The sequence below is a fragment of the Cyprinus carpio genome, chromosome A11, assembly GCF_018340385.1.
Source record: "Cyprinus carpio isolate SPL01 chromosome A11, ASM1834038v1, whole genome shotgun sequence".
NCBI lineage: Eukaryota > Metazoa > Chordata > Actinopteri > Cypriniformes > Cyprinidae > Cyprinus > Cyprinus carpio.
Genome location: NC_056582.1, coordinates 6,506,107 through 6,519,084, shown reverse-complemented (window position 1 = coordinate 6,519,084; position 12,978 = coordinate 6,506,107). Strand labels below are relative to the sequence as shown.

The 12,978-nt window shown below is 37.2% G+C and overlaps 1 protein-coding gene across 2 annotated transcripts in view; it reads right to left on the bottom strand.

Moving 5' to 3' along the window:
* LOC109098792 (receptor-type tyrosine-protein phosphatase gamma-like) overlaps positions 1-12,287 on the bottom strand; it is a 233,825-nt gene extending 221,538 nt beyond the window's left edge. Inside the window, exon 1 of one of the 2 annotated variants that reach the window (XM_042766063.1) lies at positions 11,755-12,287. In XM_042766063.1, coding sequence (XP_042621997.1) covers positions 11,755-11,848 — 94 coding nt within the window. In that variant the 5' untranslated portion in view covers positions 11,849-12,287. The remainder of the gene's footprint in view (positions 1-11,754) is intronic. The other variant, XM_042766062.1, reaches the window with a different exon arrangement.
* Between the last annotated feature and the right edge of the window lie 691 nt (positions 12,288-12,978).

The window sequence follows — 12,978 nt, the reverse complement described above, 5'->3', positions numbered from 1 at the left end:
TGGACATACAAGCATCAGTGCACCCTCATCTGCTGAGACCCGGTGCAAGAGAAGGTTACAAGAGGTCAAAAACAGCCAATTCAATCAGTAGTCACGCTGCTAGCCCATCAGCACTAGTCAAGGTACAGTGAACCATCAAAGACACAACCCAGCCAGAAAAGGCAATCACAGTTGTCAAGCTGCAAAGAAATGAAAAAGTATTTCTACTTTTGGGTTTGATTTCATGCTTGTACATTGAACTGCCACTCGGCTGCTATTTGAGCTTTACGTCAGGCACATTTACAGCTCTTTGCGACGCTGATTGTTTTTAATACCATCACACAGAACAAGAAAAATGGAAGGAAAGAAAAGTGGAAGACATAGATGAGTTGGATAATGACAATTCTCATTTCTCATCTGCACTGCATGTTCATAAAAGCTATCATCATACGATCATGGTGATTACACTACTGAATAATAGCATATTAAAATAAAGCAGAAAGCCTTCAGAATAATGAAAAAGTAAATTTCTATTAAGTCATTTATCATATTATATTATATTACCAAAGCTAAAAATGGTAAAACTAATCATTTCCCTTTCTTTATGTTTTAGTTAGCCTTTGGATAGCAAGATAACAGATTAGCCGACTGGCTTATCATACAGTGGTGCAAATTGATTAAGAATAGCTGCTTTTGTTTGTAAAATCACATGCAATTTTTTTGCATTTAATAATAAATAAATAAACTAAACAACAGGCAAAGAGACTTACACAAAATTAGATACTAACTGATCACTGATTTTACACTATATTTGCAATGTAGCTTCTTAGTCAACTCGATAATCTTAAAATGGCTAAAATCTGTCTATCAATTGGCTTGATCCATTGTGTAGTGTAAACTGTACAGATCCTGACTTTGAACATCAGAATTCAGCTGATGAATTTTCAAATTAGGGCTGCACAATTAATCAAATTTCTAATCGCAATTATGGATGCCACAATTAAGTAATCGTTCAAAGTGGTAATTAATCGTTCAAAGTCCATCTTATGTTATTCTGCATGCTTAAGATGCATTTTTTTCTTTGTGAGACGTAAACCCACAACTGCTTGAAAAAAGAATTGTGAGAAAAAAAAAACAACTTCTCAAGAGTGTGTGATGTGTGGGCGGGGCAATCTACAAGACTGACCAATGGCAGATGAGAGGAGTGTGCTGGAAACCTGTTTGAACCAAAGCCTTGTCCAAATACCCACACTTGCAGTCTTGGCCCCTTGAGAGCGCGTGCGTGCGACAGGAAGTAAGTGCGCAAGACTGTCCAGATCCTAAAAACACCAAAGCGCAATGCCCTAAACGTACACTAAACCAACACTATCTCAAATACCACTCCAGAGCAGTATTCAAGGCTTAGTGTATCCTATCATGCATCATGTTGTGGAAATAAATTGCGAGACTTTTTTCCAAGATCGCGAGAGGTCACGGAAACCTTTCCAATGTAAGTTAAATATTAATAATATTTAGATATTATATATAATTTGGTAGTAAAACAAAGTGGTACATGCTTTTTAACACTTAATTAGATGCACCAGAAATTAATGAAAAGTTGTACACACACTTGTGGTCTTCATCCTCACTTGAACACCTGGGCCAAATACAGGAAATACGTCATACAAGTAGTCAAGTGATCAAGTGCAAAGACCGCAAGTGTGGGTATTTGGACAAGGCACAAGTGTGCTGCACTAGTCCTCAAAAGTGAAGCCATCGCTTCTCGATCGCCCCCAGGTGACTGGTCCCAGTATAGCTCATAAACCCCGGCCTCTCCATGTAATCTAATGGGATGTGGGACAAACTAAATAATAAAATTTCACTTTAAATATTTTGTTTTCAAACATGGTTTATGTCATTTGATGTAGATTTTATCACGCTGATGTAAATTAGACTGTTCGTTTTTTAAAATAAGTTTGGTTTTAGTTAGTTATGTGATGCTATAAAAACAGGAATGTGACGTCATGATTGACAGCTGAGACTGACCGCTTCTCTGAGCTAACTGAGGCACCAACAGACTTTTTCCGGATCTTCAGGAAGTGATTGGAGTTGTATTTACCTTATTTTAACAAAAGCCTCATATAAAAAAATCAGCAGTCGGGCTAATTTAAAAAATTTGTAATTGACTCTGTGAGAGTTTGGGCGGGACGCAGCTCCACTTCACTCTCTACTGCGAAGACTCCAGTCCCGAGTTCGCTACTGCGCATACTCCAGTCCCAAATCAGTGCAATATGGCCGTGCCCTATTGGGACAATGGCAGCTTCACTTTTCTTCAATGGAAGTGAATGAAGGTGCGTCATCCATCTTTTTTACATTCTATGGTTTGAACCAGTTAGAATTTCTGGAAAGGAAATTACACACTTCAACTTTAAGGCACATATTTGCTGTGCACAAAACACAACATTAAAATAATAGTATAATTTCAGTGAACACCCTCACTAATTCAGAGAGCCATTGATTCAATACCAGGGTGCAGAAACCTAAAGATAAGCAATGCCAGGTTATTCTGAGAGATTTACAGGATCAGACCAGTCATATGGGAACATGCGTGAGTATAATGTGCTCGTCTAATTCACTATACGCACACCGAGTGACTGTTACAAGTGGAATAAATCAGAACGGACAGACACTGATCACAAGCCATTTTTCGAGCGCACTCAATTCAGGTCTGACTGATGAAAACACAAAGATCTGGAGTGGCGGAAAAGACAGCGGGAATCTCGCCAATTTGAGAAAAGAAGGGGAAAAAAAGAAAGCATTGTACTTTAAACAGCTTCCCTAGAAATAAGACAAATTGGGCAGCGTGGTGCAGTCCGCAGGCTGCGTCTCGTCCGCTCTCTCTCTCTCTCGATGGAAGAGGCCAGCATCCTCCCAAGCATTAAAGTGGAAAAACCAACTACACTGCAAAAATTTAATGAGAAGACTCGCAACTCTGGCCTAACACTGGCTCACTGACACAATGCTCCTTGGCATGTGGTTATTTTCCCCTTTCGGTCTTTTCTTTCCTCTTTTTGCCATGGAAGCAGAGGAAATATCAAGGGGCTATAGCCGGCTTGGCCCTCTCAGTCTTAGCCTAATGCAACACTAATGTGTTGTGTCTGTGAAAATGGGCATTCTGAATACGTGACCATGCTTCCCAGAAACCCCACGGCATTACCTCATTTATATGGCCACTGAGAGACCACACACATCCACGAACAAACAAATAATTTGGTGCCGCAATTTCCAGGGCTGATGTGATATATGGAGGGTGTCTAATAGTTAGCCTCACTCCTTTTCTGCCTGTTTTTTCCTGTTATTATTATTATTATTATTATTTTTTTTTTTCAAAAGGGGACAAATAGAGTAGGCAGAATTAGAAATACCAAAGGGAATGAACTGGCCTACAAAACCATTAGATGACAATTCCCTGACTGACAAACACCCATCAAATGGACAACATCACCCTAAAGGCTGTATCATTACACGCCCGGTCTGAACTGTAGCTCCGAACCTCCAAATTAAGGTTATTTCTCTGTTGAAAACAGGCCTGTTCATGACAGCCAGCCCATCAAGGGCTCTGGGACGAGATTGGCCTTTTACACTGATCCAGACCGGATTACGAAGCTATGGGATCAATTTTCCGCCAAAAGTACTGAAGTCACGGATTAAAAAATAAAATAAAAAATAAGCATGAAAATAATATTTAAAAATGCAAGTAAAATTATATTGCACAAAATTTTTTAAATGAATGCAGTGTTTTCAGAATAGCAAACAATGGTTACAGATGGAAAAGTTATATGCGTAAAACAAAAATTTAATAACAAATAAAAAAAAAAAGCATGAATCAAAACTTTAAACACATTTAAAATCATATTGCACAAAACTGAAACATTATAAAATTATCTGACTTGCACATAAAACCATGTTTTCCTTCGTTATATTTCTCTGTTTTTTTGTGCTCTCAAATTGTTATTTTTGGTATGCATATGCTGTTTTTTTTCTTCGCTCTTTTTTCCATGTTCTGTGCTTGCTTTTCCAAATGTTGGATAATTTTGCATTAATATTTCAGTTTTGTGCAATATGATTTTAAATGTGTTTAAAGTTTTGATTTGATTTTCGCGACTGCAATAATTTTGTTGGAAAATGTATCCAATATGAAGCCTAAATCCCAGCCATTACCTTCCAAGAATGAACTGAAAAACTGGCATCAGATTACAAGGGGAGAGTTCTCCTTACAGGCCATAATGAATCAATTAAAATGGAAAGCTTACCCAAAAAAAAAGAATTTAAAGGGATAGTTTACCCAAAAATGAAAATTCTGGGTCATCATGTACTCAGCCTTATGTTGTTCCAAACCTGTATGACTTTTTTCTTATGTGGATATTTAAAAAAAAAAAGTCCATAAAATGAAAGTCAGTGGGGACCAAAACAATCTTGACTTTCATTGTACAGACAAAACAGTCCGGAAACTCTCGCAATATACTCCCCCTAGTGGCCAAAATGTGAAAATCTAAGTGTAAACAAATGCTGTTATGTTGTTGCATCTCGGCTGGATTACAACATCTGTCTGGCTGTAAATATTGAAACATCCGCTGCGGCTCATCAAATTGTAATTAATTTCTCTCTCATTAATCCATCCATAACTTACTCAATACAAAGAAACATAAACACGTTCCATTGTTTGGTTTTAGACCACATTAATTTAACATTATCTTTGCCTTTTTAGATGCGTGTTGGTCTTTACGCAAGCCTGGGGTCTTCGTTGAGAGGAAGAAGAACTGGCATTTAAATTGGAGGGGGCCAGCAGCCGTTATACGTTATTAATGGAGATACTTTTACATGTGTTACTCCATACTCTGCTAATTATGACCTTAGAGAGGGGGACAGGGGTAAGTAGGAGAGCAAGGCGCTGGAGGGGGGCCGGGATATGTGCAAGGAGAATTAGCGCTTAAGTCTCCCAGAGCCTCAAAGGTTTCTTTCGTCTCCTGGCAAACTGTTCCAACCCCCGTTCCTGTGCCAAATGAAAATCTTTTCAGAACCTCCAGTCTGGGTGAGAGAGAGAGTCAGAAATGGAGAAAGAGAGAGAAATAAAAGAGTGGCAAAAGCAAACATGAAGAAAATCCGAGAGACAGTGAAGCCAAAGTACACAGCTTTGGTCTCCTGCCTACCACCACTACAACTTTCAATGAGGCGAATCATTACCGCGACCAAATTCAGTTCAGGCTAACATTTCAAAAAGTGGTGCACAACAAGAGCAGAGAGCTGTTGCTGTGTAGCGCCATGATGCTGTAACACTCAGTGCTGCAGAATTCAGCTTTCCAAAGACCATTTAGCAAAGCTGCACATAACAGAACAAACAAACAAGTAAACAAATTTGAACAAAACCATAGCAGCCCACATGTCTCTACAAAGCCAATACTTATCAAACTGTACAGGATTAGGAGCTCAACAACAAAACAATGTTATCACAATATTTTAGCCAGATTTTCTTTGTTGCACTCTATACTGCGAGTATTTGAAATGCTTGCATGACTTTGTAATGTTTACAAAAGTTAAATAGAAATAACTCAATTAAATTAAATTATACAAGCACTCAAAAACACTAAAAACTTTTTTATTTCGTCTGTTTTCATTTTAAAGTTTTAATAATTTTGTTGTGTTTATTTGGCATATATATATATATATATATATATATATATATATATATATATATATATATATATATATATATATATATATATATAATATATATATACACACGTGTATATATATATATATATTAGTTTTATTTATTTTATTACATCAAATGAAACTAAATTACATAAAGAAAATGGTGCCTTACAACAAGCTGAATTTATATATATATATATATATATATATATATATATATATATATATATATATATATCAAAATTACAATAGAATATGTGTTTGTGACAATCAGGTTATTATAATTAATTTAAACATTCAAGTTTTCATTTTAGTTTAAGTTTTAAGGTATGTTTACATGACAACAATGTTCAAAAAATATAAATGTTTAGTGCAATTAGTTTACTTTAAAACTTAAAACATGCATCTCAAGCCAATGGGTGGCTATGCCACTTTATAAAGGAAAACTACGCTTAATCCTATAAACATAACATGTAATACGCATGTGCATGATGTCAATTTTTTTTAGCTTTTTTATAGTTTACACAAAGATGATAATGGGATCGTTTTACAAAACTTGCAATTTTGAAATGTTTTCATAAGTTTTCAGGCCCCCAAAATGCTGTTAAATGAATGGGCAAAATGCATAAAACACTTTCCGTTTTTAGTTGAAAATGGTGTCGTGTAAATGCCCACTTAGTTATCTATAACAACCCTGATGCTCCATGTTTTCTTTGTAGCCTGTAATACAAAGTGCCCTATGCACCTGACATACTGGGTTGTCCATTGTTTCCACAGAAGCTCTGTGGCCAGTTGAACTTTGATTGTTTATTTCATTGTTACAGTGACATCACTTGCAGAGGTTATGATATGTAATTTAGATGCACGTTAAAATGTAATTCAAAAATAACAGAAGTTTATACACTTGATATACTATATGTACTGCAGGTACAGTATAACATTTAACTTCTCCATGGTAATAACATTATCCAAAAATATAGCATTACATGAATGGTGTTAAAGTATAAGAACACATCCATTTCCAAATGGAAAATGTGATTATTTGCATGCTGGGTTCATTATCTGCATTCATTTTCTGTCTTTAAGACAGGATCTACCAGCATGCTTCATGAATGTCCACTTCATTTGGTGGTTGGCACACACTGTGAGCTGTGGTTGCCAGTGGAGATGAGGAGAAAATGTACCAGCATGAGAAAAGACACATATACTCTCTTTCACACACACAGACACGTCTGCCTTCACCAAGACTATTAAGGAAAACTGGGGATGAGTCCTTCACTCAAGAGCACTAATACTCCTTGAGATCCATTCATAACATCTAACACGACGACAACAACAACAAAAAGAGGTTGTTGTTACATTTATTTTCAGGATGCTTTGATGAATATAAAGTTTAGAAAGAAAAGCATTTATTTGACAGAAATATTTCATAACATTATAAATGTCTTTAATGTCACTTTTGATCAATTTAAAAGTGTTCTTAAAAAAATCATATTCAAATTCAATTAAAATCAATTCTTATAGCGATTGCTTCTACATAATGCAACTCTATAACGTTTCCCTGATGGCTGTTATTGATAAGCTGAAAAAAAAAGGGGGAAAAAAAACCTTGCTTGAATCACTTATTATTGCTTGTGCATTCTTACACACTCATAAATAGACTGAAGTGATGTGTACTCTCTTACACCCATGACTTTCATGGCAACTTTGAGAAGACGTACAAGCTGGGATTTTGATTGAACTGAAAGACTGCCATACCAAGCCTGCTTTCCATAATTTAATAAACTTCCCAAAACTGCTTGGTAAAATAACAACAAAATAATCCAATCAACCTAAGTCTTAAATACAATGTGGGCTTTTCAAGTCAATGAATGATCAATTACCCCCCAAGATACTTGAAGGGATCTACTTCAATAGCGTCACCTTGAATAATTACTGAACTGTAATCACCCAATCTTTTCAGATCCACTATCATTTCCTTAGTTTTTCCAAGATTGACAATAAGGTGATTTACATTACACCACTGCGCACAAAGTTCCTGATTTCAGACTGATATGTCCTAATTCTGTCCTAAGAGACTTAGTATTACAGTATCATCTGTATTTAATAACATAGTTGTTCTTATTTCTACTAAAACAATCATTTGTATATAAAGTAAACAGAATGGGAGAGCATACACAACCTTGAGGGGCACCTATACTAATTGATGTAACATCAGTGTATCATATGTAATATAATATAATCTTCTCTCTCTCTCTCTCTCTCTCTCTCTATATATATATATATATATATATACATATATATATATATATATATATATGTACTGTAAATTGAGTTTAATGTGTTAGATTGCAAGTGAATTCGAAATATGTTTGGATGTCTTTTCAACTGTATATTTGCACAGAAATCAAACCACTGAGAAAGCTGGTACAGTATTGAGTCAGTCTTCTTATTTCTTCTATGTTGCAGGTTCTACTCACTTGCTGCTTTTAGTACAGATACAGATACAGTGAACATTCAGCATGCGCGCTAACAAACTCTGGGAGAACGTCCCCACAGCAGCCTGACATCACCCCACACGTTTAACCGTCCACACGGGTCTATCTTTTAATCAATATAAGGGGAGCCAAGCAACGATGACAGGCTTCATGACTGATAAAGTGACCTGGCGAACATTACAGCAGCTTTGGTCACCCAGCTGGACAGATAATGGCCCGAGCGGACAGAGATGATGATGATGATAATGTTGTTACAGGGGCTGCTAGTGCATCCAGTCCGGCCCAAATGTCAGCTCCAGCTATCTCACTCCTGAGACTCTACCACCCCGTCTTAAGTGCCCGTCATTTCCGAATGGACATTTAGCATATTATCCTTTTCTATTAGACAGAGAAATGGCTCCATGCCCACATAAAAGGAAATCAGAAAGGCAGGAAGTGTTATGCCTCTTAAGAGATTTGAATAATCATTGTGCTCTCCAGTGCGTGGAATGCTATTCGTCATGCGACAGAAATAACCATCTTTTCCTTGGTATCACCGGTGATGTCTACACCATTTGGGTGGATCCTCTGAATTTTTTCCTGGTTTGCATAAGAGGTTGGAGTGGCCAAATAGAGATAATATTATATTGCTTCCCTGCTTTGATTTACAGGTCATAGATTCAAGTCAAGTCAAGTGCTTTTTTTTCTTGCTGGTTTCACCATGTATCAGTAGTTCAACTTAATAGCTTTAAATTATCAGGTGGAAAGCGTGCTAGAATTTGCTCTTCCGTACTAGTCATCTATCGCTCCAACAGCTACATCAACAGGACTGTAGAGAGATGAGTGTTGCCTGGGGCCAACAGACGCCCCGCCGAGAGATCCTTTTCTCCCTCTCACTTCCTTTCTTGCACCATCAGCAAACTGGCCATTACTGGAGACTCAAGTGTGCAGACACTTGTTTCCCACTGGCATGACAGAAATAAATAAAGTTGCACTGTTCTCCTTTTTGCAACGTGTATGTCACAGTTGCAGCAGCGGCGGTGGATATAGAGCTCGCTTGTCTTTCCGCAGCGGTGGTTCTGCTAAGAACAGGTCTATCAGACACAGACAAGGGAAAAAATGTCACTGAGTTCAAACCAGTGTCTGAGAAAAAAAAAAAGAGGGCAGAAGGAATGACAGGAAGCAAACGTAATGCATTAAAGTTGCCTTTTGTTCTCTGGTAACTTCATTTGTCCCCCACATCCGACTCGAGAAATTGGAAGCGTGCGCCTTTCTTTCTGAGAAGACAACTCTGATAGACGGAGACAGTAAGATGGACAGAAACACCTACTGCGACAGACACGAAAGAGAGGTGCAAACAGAAAAATAGACAGACGAGACTGTCAATAATGTCCACAACCTTGAGTCAGGCATGTGCCCTTTGGTGACAATGTGTTATCCATGGAACATTCAGAATGCGCCTGATGAAATCTCACGGCTGGTTTGAGATGCAGAAACTTAGAAGCTTTATCTCTCTGGCAGCACTCAAGTGATCACCCCAATGTCCACTGAGTCTCTGAGCACCCTGCTCTTGTAGTTTTGGATCACACAGAATGTGAGATTAAAACTAGTGGCGAAAGAAAACAACAGAAAAAACAGAGGGCATTCTGACTTGTTCAGTATCTGAAGTGAATTCTCTGAGAAACCATAAAGGCTTGCATCGAACGCGGCGTTAATTAGTATATTCCCGTAACAATGGTTAACTGCAAACGAAGTGAAATTTTATTACACATGCAAAGCGATCACCATTTGATAAGACAAAACCATCAAGCTGCCCAGAAGTAGGTCAGCTCTAGCCAAAATGTATGTTTTGAGATGTATTAGATGAAAAGATGAGAGATAAACACAATGCGTTCTGGCATTTTAATGAGATTTCCGAACACAAGTTAGCTTTGCACACACACATACACTTTTAAAAAATGCAATATATAAGCGCACACCATGCAATCTGCAAACCATGTTATCTTTCATTTGTATGGAGCTTTAAAGCTCTTAAGTTTTTTTTGTTTATGAATATGGCTTTCTTGTCACTTGTGTCACATGTGATTGCCTGTAGACAATGTCGTTTGAATGAAAAGGCACAAACAGTCCCTGCACTGGTTCTGCTGCCATGAGATCTGATTCGAAGACCTGAGAATGTTATGTTCTCTGGAATTATACATTAGACTTGACGGCTCCAGTGTTACATAAAAAAAAAAAAAAAAAAAAAACTCATGCAAATATGCAGAGCTTATCAGTCTCCTCGTTGTTGAAATGGCTTGTGCATCTCAGACTCTCTTCCTTTTCTGGCTACTGTCTATCATCAAAACAAACCTGAGGAGCCTCAGAGATCATCACCTATCACTCACACACACTCAAGGTCATCTTCAACAAGATGCCGTCAAATATATGTGCATATGAGGCATTTTTGAAAACACGGATGAGCCCCCGAAAATCAGATTCTTATAGATTCCTCCATGGTTTTCATCCCTACTCGCCTGAGCCTACTGAGCATCATATTTGAATCATTGATAAATAACCAAATTAACAGCAATTAAATAATAACTTTTTTCTTAACTGACCCCAAAACTATGCTGCTCCTTAAAGCTACTGAGTGCCATATGCATATCTTATATGCAGAACGACCAAACATAATAAAGGTTATTTTGTCCTATAACTGATATAGCCAAATATTGTTTTATTTATAATTTTTGAAACAATAATAATAAAAAACATGAACCTACTAGAATAAAACAGCATATATTATGACTATTAATAACAAAATACTTATTATTGTATATATATTTTTGTTGTTGTTGTATATTAATATAATAATAACAATAAATGTAATGGAAACAATTTTTAGAACTAAATTGAACTATCAAGTTTGAAATGCTATGCAGTGCTCAGTTAAAACGAATTCAACTAATTGTTAAAAAAAGTTATGAGGAATTATGCAACCAATAAATTCAAAAGCAAGTATTTTACTTGTAAACGATATAGTTTCTTGAATGTAATGGCATTCTTGGGTGTTATTCGCAGAAGACTCATCAAATCAGTAGACAAATGTGAATCAGTAGAAATATTGGTCAAACTGATAATCAGTATATCTGTAATAACACATATGCACATCTCTACAAATATCCTATACAGTCTTTTCCCAAGAGAACGTGGCTGCTAAGTTATACTTAAACTAACGATGAATTAACTCTTGTGCATTATAATAACAATTATTCAGACTGCTCAAACCAATAGTGCCTGCTGAAAGACGTCGTATAATGCCTTTCCTATAACGGATATGAGTGTTGAATTGTTTAGAAATAAAGGGTCCGCGCGCGTATAAATAACAGCAGATGTAGAGATTGCAATATTAACAGACGTCACTGTGTACGTTAAAATTCCATGTTAGCTCGTTCCAATTCCACAACTGGAAAAAAAACACAAATATATCACTAATACAAAAGCCTCGCGTTCGCATGGTTTTGACGGTGGACATGGGTTGTTTCCACATTACGCAGCCAATATAATAGGTCGTAACGCTTGATGGAGTGATTTGAAACAATTTTTATCCGCTTCAAATCCAACTTACCGGGATGACAGTGTGCCCAGCGGAGCACGAGCGAGGAGAAAAGCAGAGGCGGAATCCACCAGCAGCAGCAGCGCGGTCGCAGTAGCCTCCGCATGTCACACTGTATACATGGAGATCTGGAATAAGGCAACTGTTGACAGAGTTATCCTCCTGGTGAAAAAAAAAAGAAAAAAAAAAAGAACTCCCACAAACAGGCAATGCACGCGCACTGGGCGCGCTTTTATATATTTCGTTCGCCTCCTTTAGTGTGTTCTTTGGAAAGATTTTTTCTTTTCTTTTGAAGTTCGACCAAGCCAAAGGAAGCAGTTTTTTTCTTTTCTTTTCTCTTTCTCTCTCTTTTAGGTGGCTGAGCTTGTAGTCCAGAAGAGAAGCATGTCAAGAAGACAGTGGATTAAGAGTGAGATGTTAGAGGAGCAGTAGTCCATGCATCAGGCTGAAAACACAGAGACAAGAGTTGGAGCGGCTCTGGAAGCTTTTCATTCCGCCATCCAGGAAGTAGCGCATGAGCTGAAGTCTGGCAGAGACTTTAAAACAGGCTTGGAAGAGAGAGAGAGAGAGAGAGAGAGAGAGAGAGAGAGAGAGAGAGAGACGGAGAGAGGAGAGAGAGTGAGAGAGGAGAGAGAGTGAGTGAGTGAGTGAGTGAGTGAGAGAGAGAGGGAGAGAGAGATCCACCGGATCCTAGCGCCGAGCGCGTAACGGAGCTGCTGCTGTCAGTGTGTGAGAAAGGCGCCCTCCTTCTCTCGCTTTCGCCTTTATCTGGGATAAAACCAAACACTTCAGATAACATCAGGAATAAAATCATTGCATGCAAGCTTTGTATCTGGAATTATCAACAGGATCTTCTACATGGAGAAGAGTGAGTGGTTGTATGATTCAAAATGCATACATGATTTCACAACAAAGAAAAAAAAAAGTATATATATATATATATATATATATATATATATATATATATATATATATATATATATATATATATATATATGGGTGAAAATTTGAACCCTCATACAGCACATTCTTAACAAAATGCATAAACTGATTAACACTGATTTCAGTCATGCGAATAGTCCTTAAAAATCATAATTTCCTCATTTAATTATTCAAGTCATGTCAAGTCAAGTGAGCTTTATTGTCATTCTGCTGTAGGCTATATAAATCTACACATCACTAACCTATTGAAATATTCAATCTAACTATACATATACTTTACATAAATTCTTTACA